Here is a 17,268-nt window from a genome sequence, read left to right on the forward strand (position 1 = left end):
TATAATAAATAATATATATATATATATATATATATAATAAATAATATATATATATATATATATATATATATAATAAATAATATATATATATATATATATATATATAATAAATAATATATATATATATATATATATATATAATAAATAATATATATATATATATATATATATATAATAAATAATATATATATATATATATATATATATATATATAATAAATAATATATATATATATATATATATATATAATAAATAATATATATATATATATATATATATATATATATATATATATATACTAGCATGGGTGCCCGGCGTTGCCCGGGTGTTTAGAGGTGTATGCTGAGCAAAAAAAAAAAGGGGGTAATTTTTTAAACTTTGACCCCTATTATGACCCCTTAAAATTTATTGTTTTGGCCTCAAATCAAGTTATTACGTTAGATCCATGTCCACGGAACCTATATCTAAAATTTCAAGGGTGTAGACCCAAAATTGTCGGAGGAGTTTGGTAGAGTTCTTTAAAGGTCAAATCGGTTAAATTTGACCTCTTAACAGCCAAATTTCTGGCTGACACCCGTAACACTGATTTTCCCAAATCTCAGTACCCGGTATTTCAAATTTCGAGTCTATAGACTAAAAATTGACAGAGTTATTGCGTAGGGAAATGTACACAGACAGACAGACAGACAGACAGACACACAGACAGGCAAACAGACACGTTCATTTTATAGATATATAGATATAATCTATAATATAAAGCTGAATGTCTGTGTGTGTCTGGTCACGAATAGGCTCCTATATGGTTGACTATTTTAAAAAACTGATAACATATAATGATAGAAGATGTATCGAGACACAGGAATGGGTATGTTTGATCCTGCAGAACGGTGGGTCATTAAAATTGTGGGGTCTGCGTTCGCGCCTGGTCCATAAAGTATGGAAATAAAAAATTTAAAAATTAGAAAAAAACGTTTACATGTGCTTTTGGTATAAATGTACATAAGAATACTTTCATAAGTATGTTTTAACTTAAATAGGGATGGTATAATAAAATTGTGGGGTCTGCGTTCGCGCCTGGCCTCTATAGAATGGAAATAGGCACAAACTTTAATAAAGACTTTTCATATCTATCTGTGTAAGTATACTTTGACAATTGTGTTTCAGTTTGAAGAAATATGGTACAATAAAATTATGGGGTGTTCGTTCGCACCTGACCTCCATAGAATGGAAATATGTCACAAAGTTTAACAAGGTTTTTTAATATAGATCCACAGAATATTGTGATAAGTGTTTCAGTGTGGACAGGTATAGTATAATAAATTATGGGGTTTATCTATTTTATTTTTACTTTCATCATATTTTGCTTTGGTTTTATACCCCCAAATTCGAAGCTATCTCTTTCCAACCCTTCCTTTTCATAACATATCATACTTTCATAAATCAGAGTCCATTTTCTGTAGGCTGTTTTTGAACACAGTCAACGACGGGTGCCTTTGCTAGTATATATATATATATATATATATATATTATATATATATATATATATATATATATGTATGTATGTATGTATGTATGTATGTATATATAAATTTATTAAATTTTATTCCTGTTGTTTCTTTTGAAAATTTGTTTTTCCATTCCCAATTAATTCCACTTAGTAGTTACACCGATTAAATTGTCCTTAAAAGAAAGAAACTAACGGATTTAAATAATCTCTGACTGCAAACAGATTTTTCTGCAAAGCTGGGTTACACATATTTGGATTATTACAATCCTTTTGGATCACTACACACATTTTAGATTTTAATTTGAGTCTGCGTGTCAACAATATAATTCTGAAGTTTTCTTATGGGAACCTTGTCTCTTATTACCTTTTCGTCTTGATAATAACTGACCTCTCCATATCTTTTTATCTGTTTTTTTTTTAATCCTTGACTTGTAATGTATTCTCTTATTTCTTAAATTTTTCCCCCATTTTATAAACTCTTTGCCCCCCCCCCAATATTTTTTTTGCAAAAGTAGCCCCGTTGAAATTCCCAGCAGTGTCACCGGTGCTTAAAAGTCGAAAAAAAATCCGTATGAAAATAGTACATTTGTAACGGACAAGATTTGAACGTTTTGCTTAAGATTTGAATAGAGAAGGAAGGTCTTATATCTCAACCAGATTTTAATTACCTTTAATGTTCTATTCAAAAAGTTCACAGCATGGTAAATTTTCTTTCTAAAATAAAATGCTGCACAGTACCAACACTGAGTGGAGTAAGATGAAGGACGGCTATCATTCTTTTGTCTAATGCTGTTTTACTTAATGTCAGTACCAGCAAATTCATAGCTTTGCTATAATTTCCATTTGCTAATATCTTGTCCTCCGATGAGAAGAACGCATTTCTTTGAAACTCCACTGATAAAGGAAATCTCAACATATTGTCGAACAATAAATTAATGTAAAAAATATTTTTACAGTTTAAAAATTTTATTTTTCTCTCTATATATATATCAGGAATTCGATATATATATATATATATATATATATATATATATATATATATATATGCTAACGGTTATATCACATAGGATTAGTGAATCTCTTGACAAAGGTTTCCTTTCCAGGGCAATTGCTCTTGACATATCGAAGGCCTTCGATAAGGTATGGCTTAAGGGCCTACTTCACAAGATTTCCAGCTACGGTATTACTGGAAATGTTTTCTCAATAATTAAATCATTTCTCTCTCATAGGTTCATAAGAGTAGTGGTTGATGGGCAGAAATCAGAGGCCCACAGTATTAATGCTGGAGTTCCCCAGGGGTCCATCCTGGGCCCAACTCTCTTCCTGATCTACATCAATGATCTCCCAAGACACATACTTAAATCATTCGTTGACATCTATGCTGATGACACGACCATCTATGGCAACACATCAAAGGCCGTAAATGACAAACGCGCTGATCCCCATCTGGCATCAATTGAAATGGATGGCTCCCGTCTTGGGGGAGGCTCCATGTTTTGACAAGGTTCTGGGTTTGACCTTTACTCCTTATCCGAAATGGAACACGTACATCAAATCTGTTGCCGGGGATGCTGGGAAAATGGTGGGATCCTTCTACCGCCCCAAAAGATATCTCACTACTGATGCAATTCTCTATCTGTATAAAAGCCAAGTATGTCCAAGGATGGAGTACTGCTGCCATATCTGGGCAGGAGCTGCTAAAAACAGCCTATCCAGCCTTGACAGAGTACAAAATAGACTTCGTGGTTTAGTGGGGGATGCCCTTTTCTCTTCCCTACAGCCTCTCTCCCACAGAAGAGATGTTGAAAGTCTGTCTTTGTTTTATCGTTATTTCCATGGCAAGTGCTCGTCTGAGCTCCAATCTCTCGTCCCCACTCGCCAATCTTTCACGAGAAACACCCGTCTGGCTGAAACTACTGTCAATAATTTTCCCCACTCTTTATCTGTGCCTAAATCCAAACGTAGATTCCATGAACAAAGCTTCTTTCTCAGAAGTGCACGATTGTGGAACTCTCTTCCATTGGCCTGTTTCCCACTTGACTACAACTTGGACGTCTTCAAGTCCAACATAAACAAATTCCTGACAAACCGCCCCCTTAAGTAAGACACTATCAAATCTCCAATACTAATGATTACTACAATACTATCTCATTGATTACTGTACACGCAATAACCCTTATCCCTGAGTGGCCTCCGGGCCTTGATAAGTGGTGACCTCCATGTGAAAAAAAAAATATATATGTATATCAGGAATCCTAAGTAATTCACAGTTATATTTGAAGTGTCTCCCACACTGACGATTGAATCTTCAACCTCCAGAAGAGTGTAACTTTTCAACTGAATTTTACCAAGTACTTTATCCACTATGCCATCGTCCTTGATTGAAATTCTGTGCAGATTCCTGGGTTCGGCAAAATACTCCTGAAGAAGGTTGAAAATGTTGTGAAAATAACACTAAAGAATAGCAGATCGAAGAATCCAAATAATACGAATAAAAATATATATTACCAAAGGAGGGGTGATAAGTAGTAAAATGGATTCGTCCGAAAAGGAAGAACGTTGTATATTTTATAGGGTGAGTGGCGGTATATTTATTCTTGTGTGTAGATTCTTTATATGGTTGTTTGTTCAGTGTTGACATTTTCAACTTTCAGTAGTGCTCAGCATATATATATATATATATTTAATAGGACAATGATTGTATATATGTTGTAAAATCAATTTCAATGTTCAGTTCCACATTTCTGCATGTCTGTAAACTCTTAACTGGATATCATCTATAATTTACAATTAGATTTAGAAACTCCAATGCATTTTTACAAAAAACACCCATCTAGTGAAGCCACTGTCAAAAGTTTTCCCCACTCTCTATCTGTGTCTAAATCAAAACGTAGATTCCATGAACACAGCTTCTTTCTTAGAACAGCACACCAGTGGAACTCTGTTCCGTCTGCCTGTTTCCTACCTGACTACAACTTGGATGTCTTCAAATCCAACGTAAACAAATTCCTGATGAACCGCCTCTTTAAGTAGACACTTTATGAAATCTCAACACTAACGTACAACGTACTGTACATGCATTATCCCTGAGTGGCTTCCGGGCCTTGATAAGTGGCGACCTCCTTGTAAAAAAGAAACAAAAAATCGATTTGAAACCAGATTCACAGCATATTTCCAGTTTCTCTCTGTAGCAATCAAATTTCTCTCGATTGTCTGCTTCCAGTTCAGTTTTGGTCTTCCTGTTCCTTTTCCATCAGGGGTCAATCTTAGGGTTTACCCGAGCCAACCTAGACGTTGTTTGCAGATTATTGACAATACTGCCTATTGGTTGGTTATTCTCTGACTTCTTGATTGGTAATTTGATCATTCCATTTGATCCATAGAATCTTTCTAAGGCACTTGGAATCAGACACATCTAATTTTTTCTCTTGGCTGATTTTGCTATGCCAAGTTTCACTTCCGTATAGTAGTGTGGAAAAAACTTTGCTGTTATAAAATTTTTACTTAGATCTGATCTCTATCTGAGGGTGAATTTTTGCTTCTCCAGATCTTTCAGAGCTAGATAAATACTGCTGAGGCCTTACCTTTCCTGTACTGCAACTCACTTTTGAGTTCCCTAAGTAGGGGAAGCTGATTTACATATTAAACGTGTCCGACATCTTAATCTATAATGATTGATTTGCAACTCCACCGGATACTTCTCCACTTACAAGTGTTCATTCAAACTGATCAATCAAATTACCTATATACAGGGTGGGCCAAAATAAGGGTCCTATTTTTAAAAATTCATAAATTCATGTAAGTTTTAAGAAGTGTTTTTCGGCCAAAATTTGTTTTGTTTATTTCAAAAAAATCTCGGAAGGGTCAGTCTACACACACATAAAGTTTGGTGAGTTTATCTTTTATTTTGTGGAAGTTATTCAAATTTAAAGATAGGACCCTTATTTTGGCCCACCCTGTATATATATATATATATATATATATATATGATTATTTTTATTATTATTTATTTTTTTAACAGTAATCTATGGAAATGCATATTTCCAAATTCCTACTGCTCTTCAGCATAGCTTGACTATATCTCTAGGTATTGAACCCCGAATCATGCGTATTAGAGTCTGGCACATTAAACGTTACGCTATGAAGAGAGGTAGGAACCTTGAAACATGCATGTCCGTAGATTGCTGTTTTCAAATTAATAAAAGACATAAAAATTTTATTTATCTGAATCCAAATAAAATATGGGCGATTTTCAAAGCAAAACAATTTTCGGGGTGAAGACGATACTTAACCGTATTTATTGTTAAAAAAAAAATCAACAAGAAATCTACAATTACCAACCAAGACGTCAGAGATCATACAAACTAAGAGGTAGTATCGTGAATAATCTGCAAACGACATCTAGATTGTCACACAATACTCTAAGATTGGCTCTTAGAAAGATTTGCCAACCAATGGATCCTTGATGGAAAAAAAGAAGAAGAGGAAGACCAAAAATGAACTGAAAGCAGACAATCGACAAAAGAGATTTGATTGCAACGGGAAGAAACTGGAGGGACATTTAACTTCCTAGTAATATATGTTCGTTTGTCATGATACTATCCTCCCAAGTATGAGCTACAGATCTGGAGAAACCAAAATTTCCCCTTCAGATCTAAACACAATGTCTTATCCACACTCTTATAGTTAACGGGGGGGGGGGGGACACTTGTGGATTTGATAATTTCATGAAGTTTTCTCTTTTGGAAGAAGCTGATTCAACCAACCTAGGGTGAGTGCTGCTTCGATACACTCTGCGTACAAGGGGGAGGGCTAGTGTAGTATCATTGTCATGATACAATCTTACCAGGTATGAATTTCCGTGCAGAACAGGTAAGAACTCTGCAGCATTTAATCAGCTCTGCAAGATCTGAAGAAACCAAAAATTCACCTTCAGATTTAAACACAACAACGTCTTATCCACACTGTTTAATGGAAGTGAAAGTTTGCATCTTGAAATCAGTCGAAGAAATTAGACACGTTTCATTTGAAATGCTTTAGATAGTTTCAAAGGATCAAATGGAATGATTGGATTATGAACCAAGAAATCACAGATTACAGTAACCAACAGGTGGTATCATGAATAATCTGTAAATGGTCATCTGGATTGGTCCGGACATGCTTTAAGATTGGCTCCAGAAAGAATTGCTAACCAAGTGCTACAATGAATACTTGATCGAAAAAGAAGGATGGGTGACCAAAAATGAACTGGAAATGAAGAATTAAAAGAGATTTGATTGTAACGGGAAGAAACTGGAGTGATACTGTGAATCTGGCTTCAGATCAGAAACAATGACATACTTTGATTGCCCCATGCGTTGCAGGACGTAGTTGGTCATAAGTCTACTTGATGAAGACGATAGTCGAAGCACAGTCAACTTAAACAAAGAAAAAGTAAACATCGTGAAATTTCGGACAAAAAATCCCTTCCAAAATTAATTTTAAATTCTGAGACGCAACATTATCATGGTTCAACAAATTACCGTCATTATATACTGCGTCGTATTATGGCATCGGCATTGGTCAAGAAAAAAATTGGTTGGAATTAAGATCAGAAATCAATAAATAAGAAAGTCTGACTAATTTGATATGATTTTCTTTTTTCCGTGATTAAAGAAATATGAATGTTTTGTTTCATGCTTATAATGATGAAAGGTAATTACCAATGATTTTATGTTATAAATGACTTGACAGAAGAATCAATATTATCTTTTATATTCGGATATTTAGGTGCATATACAACAATATATATACTTGTATGTGTGGTGTATATGTGTATATATATATATATATATACACACACACACGTGTGTGTGTGTATATATATATATGTATGTAGTAAGTTAGAAAAATATATATGGCAATTATGCTACACAGAATATATATATATATATATATATATATATATATACACACATATATATATATATGCTTGACAGACTATGGATACCCACGGTAAAGGTGCCTGCGTGTGAGATTTTCGTGGCAAGAGTTGCACAATCTCCAACCACACCTGGTGGAAACTAGGAAGCTGATTGGCTAACTAAAAATTCAATAGAATGTACGTATATAAAAATGCGAGATAACTACAATTCTCCGCATAAGCCTGATGGATTCTCATGAGAATGAAACACGGAATATTCTGTGTAGCTTAATTGCCATATATATTTTTATAAATTACTATATATATATATATATATATATATATATACTGAAATAACAGCAAGGGGAGACTTGATTCCAAATATTTCTCATATGTTATATTTCCCCTCTTTTGGTTATCATTATCTCCAGTATCAAATAATCCTTATCTTTTATCATTCCACCCTGTAGAAGTCTATTTCTAGAAGCCATCCAGCACATACCAGCATATAAAATGGACGTTACACCGATGATGATGATGATGATGATGATGATGATGATGATATTTCTGTATTATTTTGGTTTGTTTGTTTTTACTTACTTTTCAGGAAACCTCACCCAATAATTTGGTATTTCATGTTGAAAGTCATTCATCAGGCGGAACTGATTAAAAAAAAAAATAAAAAAAAAAAAAAAAAAATAAAATAAAAAAAAATATAAATAAATCAATAAAAGAGATTATTATTTCTTTGGAAAATAGTCAGGAAAGAAAGTGAAATTAACATTTCATCTACAGTCAAAAGTAACTCCCTATTATTAAGTGCTTATAATTTACTAGCAGGGGTGGTGGTGCGGCTTTACCCTTTACCATATGCTTAAATATGATATTTCAATTTGTTCAGATTTCGTATATGTTATTATATGCTATGTTATTATAGAGTCGTGATTTCAAAAGTAAAATAAAGTATTTGGGTGCCATCAGCTGAAACCAAAACCAAAACTAGAGCATTAAAAAGTTGGTGACGTTACCACCGTACCAACGTGACACGCATATGAACTGATTAAAAATTAAAAATAAACTAAGATGAATGTACAAAATGTATAAAGAATTTTTTCAATTATGATCCATTTTTGACCCCTTTGGTCAAGATCAAAGTGTAGTATCTGTTCCGGCAGATACTGCAAGCAAAGACCAGATGTGGGGGCAACCCCACATACCTGACCTTTAACCAGCTCCCATTTCCCACCTCTCGGGAGCTGGTCCCCTTTTTCCCTTCCCCCTCCCTTCACTCCTCACATTAAAAATTGGCCTTGTGCCTAATTTGCTCGGTGGGGGAGCAAATAAATACCATCTGTTCTTCAGATGCTGCACTTCAATTTCTTGTTCTCTCTCTCAGTGGAGGAGAAATCCTTCACGACTGAGGCAATTTAAAATTTTTGTTCCTTTTCTACACATTAAAAAACGAGCCTGGTGTCTAACTCTGTCCTCGTGGGGAGGTAATGTAAATAGAAACTCAGATGAATGTACAAAATGTATAACAATTTTTTTTTTTCAATTTTGACCCCTTTTTGACCCCTTAAAAACTATTTTAACCGTCTAAAGACCCATAAAAGAACGGTCCATAAAAAATCCAATCATTTGAAGCCCCTACCACCGCTCTGCAACTTTTAGTTTGAAAATATGGAGACAGACAGACAGACAAACATAGTTAGTTTTATAAATTAGATTAGTGAAAATAATTAACATTAATGTTTGGATAAAAAATCCATCATTTGAGGCCCCTACCGCCGCTCTGCAACTTTTAATTTCGGAAGAGATAGAGTTTGAAAATATGGAGACAGACAGACAAACATAGTTTTATAAATTAGATTAGTGAAAAAATCCATCATGATGAGGAGACGCACTAATCCTTATTTTCTCATATACAAAGTGATTCGAAATTAACATTTTATTACAAGGGTCATTTCGAAAGTAAAACCTCCTATTTTTTAACTAAAAAAATTAAAAGAGCTACGAAAACGAGAGCGGTGCGATTAAAACGAGGGCCCTTTTGTGCTCCAGAATGTATTTTTCTACATAGTCACCCCCATTTTCAATGTACTTTTGCCAGCAATAAACGATGGCTGCGCATGGGTGTTTGGAGCGTATGTTGTCATATGAGAGTCGTTTCAAAAGTAAAGCTTCCTATTCTTTTTTAACTCGAAAAGTTGAAGAGCTACAAACATGGAAGCGGTACCATTGATACAAACGAGATTCTCTGCTCCAGAATTTATCTTTTTCTACATAGTCACCACCTTTCCTGATGCACTTTTGCAAGGAATTCAATGACGCGTCTCCGTTTATGATGCACGTCTGTGACAAGGGATGCTTTCTTAGAGTCTCGCACCATCAATATCTGCAAGAGAGAGATGAAACTTTTGGATCACGAATGCATCAGTTCAGTCATCATAACAATGGAATTTGCAATCCCCTCTGATCCATTCGAGTGAAAGAAAAGAATAGGAGCATTACTTTTGGAACGTCCTTTATATTATGTTACTGCAATATAATTTCTACAAGAAATTAATAATTTATACATTTAACTACATTAATTTGTCAAGTTTTGATATGCATGTGTTGTTAGCTCAGACAGTAGCAAATACTGCTAGAGAACTAAATGATTTGGGTTCGATTCTATGATTGCACCCAAGTAATATTTTTTTTTAATTTTTTGAAATCATAACTATATATTGGGTACAATATAATAATCAATAGAGTATTAGCTCTATAAAAATAAATATGAAATTTGCATCAATTAAAATATCATATTTAGGCATATTTTATGACAAAACAATACATAGAATAGAAATCATAGTGGATCCAACGAGGGGAAAAATATGTATTTATAAAATGGAGAGCTGTGAAAGTTTTCAATTTAAAAATATGTATTTCTTATATTATTCATTAGGCATGGTTTTAAGCTTCTTGAGTTTGCTTTGCTAATAAGCAGAATTGGAAAAAAAAAAAAAAAAAAAGGAAGGGAAATGGCACTAATCCTATGCAGGTTTAACCAGCTTCCTTCAAAGGTTGGTTGGTTGTTTTTGTTTTACAGCATATCAACCCTTTTTAGGTTATTTAATGCCGAATCCAATGATTTTGAAGAAAAAGTTTTTAATAGAATATATATATATATTTTTTTTTTTTTCACGTCAGTTTCTATTTAACCCATAGTTGGTACCCTAACAGGTACTACCACTCCAGGTCAGAGTGGACCTGGGAGCAATGACAATTAAGGGGTGGCTCCACATTCCCCAAAGCCCGCAAGCTGGGGCCTCATCATCGAATATAGTTTAAGGTCATATCCGGGACCACTTCCTCTAAAGAAGGAAGTTCCATGGGAGTATGAAATTCACAAGCGGTCCTCAGTTGCATGTATATCTCCATTAGGGGAGATGACGATATTAGGTTTTTGCAGCTCTTGTAGGGAGGTATTGACGTTCTCCTACATACAGCACCTGGAATTCCCAAACTGGTTACCCATTTTAGTAATGACCAGGCTCAACATTGCTTAACTTCGGTGATTTAACTAGAACCGGTGTGTCAACGTGATTATGCCGTATGAGCAGAATTAACATTAATTTATGTGAAATGGTCTTAAAATCATTGGTTTTATAATCCTATTCATTTTTATATTTACTGACATTTCATCCTTTTCTGTGAAGTGTGTTTCTAATTTATGAGTACATTTATTTCTCATTATTTTGTTTATTCATGTTCGCCCTTCTACAAAGAAAAAACAAAAAAGTTATTTGAAAAAAAAAAAAACACTCTCCACATCATACTCTTATATCTTAAAAAAATTGGCCTATATAAAAATTTTTAAAAAGAGCCCTTTTACACAACGGTCCTGAATATGACCTTAAACTATATCCGATGGTGAGGGCCCCAGCTTGCAGGCCTTAGGGAGTGTGGAGCCACCCTTTAATTGCCATTGCTCCCAGGTCCACTCTGACCCGGAGTGGTAGTATCTGTTAGGGTCCCAATTATGGGTTAAATAGAATACGACTTAAAAAACAAATATACTATATTAAAAAATCGTTCTTCAAAATCACCAGATTCGGCATTAAATAACCTGAAAAGGGTTGATATGCCGTAAAACAAAACAAACAACCAACCAACTAACAAGGTATATTGCCACTTGGATGTAAAGGGCTACTATTTGCGACCATGCCTAGGAAAGATTAACAAGATGTTGGTTTACGTTACATTTAAACTTCTGCATATCACTACAGACAGGGTAGCAGGAAGGTAATTCCAAAGTCTAGCTGTTCGAGAGAAGATGCTATTAAAGTAGAAAGCATTCTGGCATTTAGGGACCTCAACAGTGAAGGGGTGAGATTTTGTTGCTAAGTGGGTTTTTCGGTGATATGTATGTCGAGGGGGCACAAGTGCAACGAGTTCATCAGAGCACATTCCATTAGGATACTTGTAAAACAGACACAGAGATGTAACATTGTGGCGATGGGACAGGGGTTGGAGCTTAGTTGACAAAGTGGGACCTATTAGATTGAAAACTCTTTTTTGGACTCATTCCAAGAGGGAGAGGCTAGTGGTAGATGAACTAACCCAGATGTGGCAGCAATACTCCATGCAGGAGTGTATGGTGGCCTTGTAGAGGTACGGGATACTCTCAGGTGTGAATAGTTTTCTAGCTCAATAGAGGGAACCCATCTTCTTTGCAGCAGCTTTTGCAATGTTTTCAATGTATTTGTTCCAGTTCATGTGTGGAAATGTACTTGTGCTTTTATAAAAAGAGTGTTTATAAATGTTTCTTTGCATGTTAATCTGTTTCTGTATTTTGTTTGGATGTATGTGTTGGTGTGTATTTAGGCATTTAATGATGTTGATGCAGGCGTATTTTTGTTAGTGTATATGTATATACTATATGTATATGTGTGTATACGGTTAGTAGACGTTTATTTTTTGTGCATATTCATTTCTGTGCGTTTGTGCTAATTTTTCAATGTTTTTGTATATCTTATTTGGTATGTGTGAACGAGTATTCGTGCATTTTGTAATATATACATATCCATTTTCTACTCTCCATAAACACACACACATATATCATTCACACTGAAGAAGGCCGAAGGATCGGTCGAAAATAATGTGCTTTTGAAAGAAACATTTTCGTTTTTTTCTAAAGACTTTTTGTATTCCTACACGTCAACACATAGGAAATAAATACAGAAAAAATATAAATATTTATATATTTTTCGTATTGATTTTTTATCCATACATAATTAAACACACACACACATATATATATATATACACACTTGCATATGCACATATACATAATTAAACACACACACACACACATATATATATATACACACACTTGCATATGCACATATACATAATTAAACACACACACACACACACATATATATATATACACACTTGCATATGCACATATACATAATTAAACACACACACAGACATATATATATATACACACTTGCATATGCACATATACATAATTAAACACACACACACACATATATATATATATATGCACATATACATAATTAAATACACACACATATATCCACTTGCATATGCACATATACATAATTAAATACACACACATATATACATTTGCATATGCACATATACATAATTAAATACACACACATATATACATTTGCATATGCACATATACATAATTAAATACACACACATATATCCACTTGCATATGCACATATACATAATTAAATACACACACATATATCCACTTGCATATGCACATATGCATAATTAAATACACACACATATATACATTTGCATATGCACATATACATAATTAAATACACACACATATATACATTTGCATATGCACATATACATAATTAAATACACACACATATATATCCACTTGCATATGCACATATACATAATTAAATACACACACATATATACATTTGCATATGCACATATACATAATTAAATACACACACATATATACATTTGCATATGCACATATACATAATTAAATACACACACATATATCCACTTGCATATGCACATATACATAATTAAATACACACACATATATCCACTTGCATATGCACATATACATAATTAAATACACACACATATATCCACTTGCATATGCACATATACATAATTAAATACACACACATATATACATTTGCATATGCACATATACATAATTAAATACACACACATATATACATTTGCATATGCACATATACATAATTAAATACACACACATATATATCCACTTGCATATGCACATATACATAATTAAATACACACACATATATACATTTGCATATGCACATATACATAATTAAATACACACACATATATATATACACTTGCATATGCACATATACATACACTGATAAGTTACAATAAACAAGTCTTTATTCAGTTTTTCTCATCAAAATTCAATTCGCGCACAAACAAAAATAAACATGTAATTACTACGATTTTTTGATAATGAGGTGTTTATTCCTAGTTGTGTGCAAAACAATTGTTTATATATATATATATATATATATATATATATATATATATATATATATATATATATATATGTGCGAAGGGAAATAAATAATGCAATATGAAAATTTACAAAAATTTATTGTACATAAACAAGGAATACATTACTATTTTTAATTACATCTCCCCCTTCTCTCTCCTATATATATATATATATATATATATATATATATATATATATATATTAAATATTTATCATTTGCACCTATAAATACTAGCGTTTCAGATTTATACAATCTTTAGTGTAGGAAATGATAATAATTGCCGGTTGGAGGATTTTATATATATATATTCTAGTAAGATTTCAAATGTTTAAACCCAAATTTGTCTGAGCAATTTTTGTAGAGACCGCATAGGTCAATTTTTTTTTTTTTAACTTTGACCCCAATTTTGACCCCTTAACATTTATTATTTTGGTCTCAAATCAGAATACAAGGTTTTACCCAAATTAATTTTTAATCCAAGTTACCGACATCTAAAATTTCAAGTCTTTAGACCCAAAATTGGCAAAGAAATTTTGTAGAATCTGCAACGGTCAACTTATTCAACCAGCCAAATTTTCGCTTCAAAACTTATTAAAATGCTTGCCGCATGTCTGAATATCTGTTATGTATAAATTTCAAATGTTTAGGCCCAAAATTGGATCAATAGTTTGCTAGACACCGCAAAGGTTAAATTTTTGTAACTTTGAGCCCTTGGCAGCCCAAATTTTCGGCCCAAACCAATTAAAAAATTTGCCCTATCTCTGAATACCCTTTATGTAAAATTTCAAATGTTTAGATACACAATTGGCTGAGTAATTTGGTAGAGACCGCAGAGGTCAATTTTTTTAAACTTTGACCACAGTTTTGACCTTTTAACATTTATTGTTTTGGGCTCAAATCAAATTAAAAAGTTTGATTCATGTCAAGTAACCTACATTTAAAATTTCAAGTTTTTAGACCCAAAATTGGCGGAGGGGTTTAGTAGAGTTTTCAAAGGTCAAATCGTTGACAGACAAATTTCTAACTAAAAACCGATTAAAAAGATTTTCCCAAATCTCAATACTCCTTATGTCAAATCTTGAGTCTGTAGACCGAAAATTGACAGAGTTACTTAGTAGGGAAATGTACACACACACATCCACATTTTAACTTTTATAGATATACTAGCGAGGGGTACCTGGCGTTGCCCGGGTGTTTGGAGGTGTGTGTGTGGAAACTCCGGGGGTGGGTTAAAAAAAAATGTTTTGGCAGGTAAGTATGAGAATCGAACCCGAACCGTTGAGGCAAAGTTGTAAATTAAAGTGTAAATAAAAAAAAGTGCGACGTTAACCATTGCTCCACTGCGAGACGCTAATGGAAACACATTTGAATTTCTTTAATTACTTGGATTTGGCAGGTGCCGGTTTTAATGAGTTAATGAGGTCAAGTTTGACTGCGGGATAGTATTTCATCTACTGCTGAACGCTTTTTTTTTTATTCCTCTATATAATATATTAATCGCTCGTCTTCACTCTCTAGAGATTTTTGTTATCAGTTTGCTTTGTTTTATTTACTATATATAAATACATACATACAAATATATATATATATACTATTTACTAATATTATTATATTATATTTACTATTTATTTACTAATATTCATAACTTTATGTGCATATGTATCTATTAAAAAGTGTGAATATGTACGGTAATGCCTTTCTATATAATAGATATCCTAAACTACAGTTGGTAGAGACCGCAGAATTTAGCAGGTGCCCGTTTTAATGAGTTAATGAGGTCAAGTTTGACTGTGAGATAGTATTTCATTTACTGCTGAACGCTTTTTTTTTCCCAAGATGTTATAGGAAAAAGACTAACCCACATGCGGCGAGCGACAAATGTTGAATATTTATCTTCACAAAATCGAGCAAATTAAATAGACAGGCGAGCTTCGTTGTTAACTGTGAGATATTACGATTTATATGGGATATAAAAAGTTGTGAACCGACCGACCGCTTCTCTGAAAAAAAGCCTTTTGTAGACATACAGAAAAAGCGAACACACATACAAACATTTTCGCTTTTATATTCATAGATATATAGATTATATTGGATCGAATATAAAGTAATGATTTAAAAAGTTGTTAAAAAAAGAATGACTCGCACGCCACCACCGACAATCGAAACCAAAACGTTTAGCTTACCATTTACTTTCTTTCTTTGACGTTAGTGCCTGAGCTATGAAGACGTTTTCTGTAAGGCTAAAAATTAAAACCATAACGTTAAAAGCTATAAAGTTACATATGTGCATTCGTAATGCCGTCGTTCGACCTTCACCTGGCAAATTTCACTTTTTAATTTTCACACTTTTGCACCGATTTTCCCTGGCTAAAACCCAAATTGATTAAATTTCATGTATGTGGACCAAAAACTGACAGAGAAGTTTGATAGGCAAAATTTTTTAAACAAATATATATATGCATACATAAATATATATGAAAAGAGGTTTGTGTTTTTACGCAAATATTACGCAAGTATAAATCATATAGAATATCCGCATGAAAATAATTATACGCAATAGTTAACTAAAGATGATCATCCCATAAGAAAACCAATAAAAATAAAAATAAAAAATAATAGGGAATTAATTAAAATGAACGTTTGAAATAATATGCAAATTAGATCCTTTGAAAAGGAATGCAATTTTCACAACGCATATATAACAAAGTTGTATTTTCTTTTTAAATAAATAGAAAAAGGTTTTTAATATGAATATCAATACACATACAAAAAGAAAACACATTTATAGGAGTATACATATTAGTGATGGGACGATTCAAATATTTGAATTTTCGCCCAAATGCCGGAGTTTGATAGAAAAATTTCTAAGTTCAACAAGATATGCCTGAAGAAGGTTGGAGGTTATATTGATCGAGACGTTTCATTAATTGTTGCATAGAGGAGAGATAGTTTTTGTGAGTATGTGTGTGTGTGTATATATATATATATATATATTAGGGATGAGACGATTCCAATGCAATTACCGATTCTGTATTAAATTCCTGATTCCAATACAATTACCAATTCCGATTCTTTATAAATCTCTAAATATTTAACTATAGAGTTGTATTTTTTCTTTGATTACTGTAAAAATACACATGTTAAATGGACAAATATTTTTCGTAAACGTAAAAATATACTTGTGGGGGACGATCTATCGATTATAGTTTCACTGGTGGTTTTAAATCGATAAATATTTATTATTTCATCATTATTACCAGCAATGAAAGATTTTACTTTAAACAAAATAAAAAAAAACAATTAAAAG

At 32.9% G+C, this 17,268-nt stretch overlaps 1 protein-coding gene across 4 annotated transcripts in view; it reads right to left on the reverse strand.

Annotated features, from left to right (window-relative positions):
* The window catches only part of LOC145243622 (protein broad-minded-like), a 403,332-nt gene that overhangs the window by 228,854 nt on the left and 157,210 nt on the right, over positions 1-17,268 (reverse strand). For all 4 annotated transcript variants that reach the window (XM_080106643.1, XM_080106646.1, XM_080106644.1 and 1 more), the window contains one exon: positions 8,010-8,071. In XM_080106643.1, the coding sequence (XP_079962769.1) occupies positions 8,010-8,071 (62 nt within the window). The remainder of the gene's footprint in view (positions 1-8,009; positions 8,072-17,268) is intronic.

Source organism: Euprymna scolopes, chromosome 22 (assembly GCF_053919585.1).
Source record: "Euprymna scolopes isolate OS-2025 chromosome 22, ASM5391958v1, whole genome shotgun sequence".
Classification (NCBI taxonomy): Eukaryota; Metazoa; Mollusca; class Cephalopoda; order Sepiida; family Sepiolidae; genus Euprymna; species Euprymna scolopes.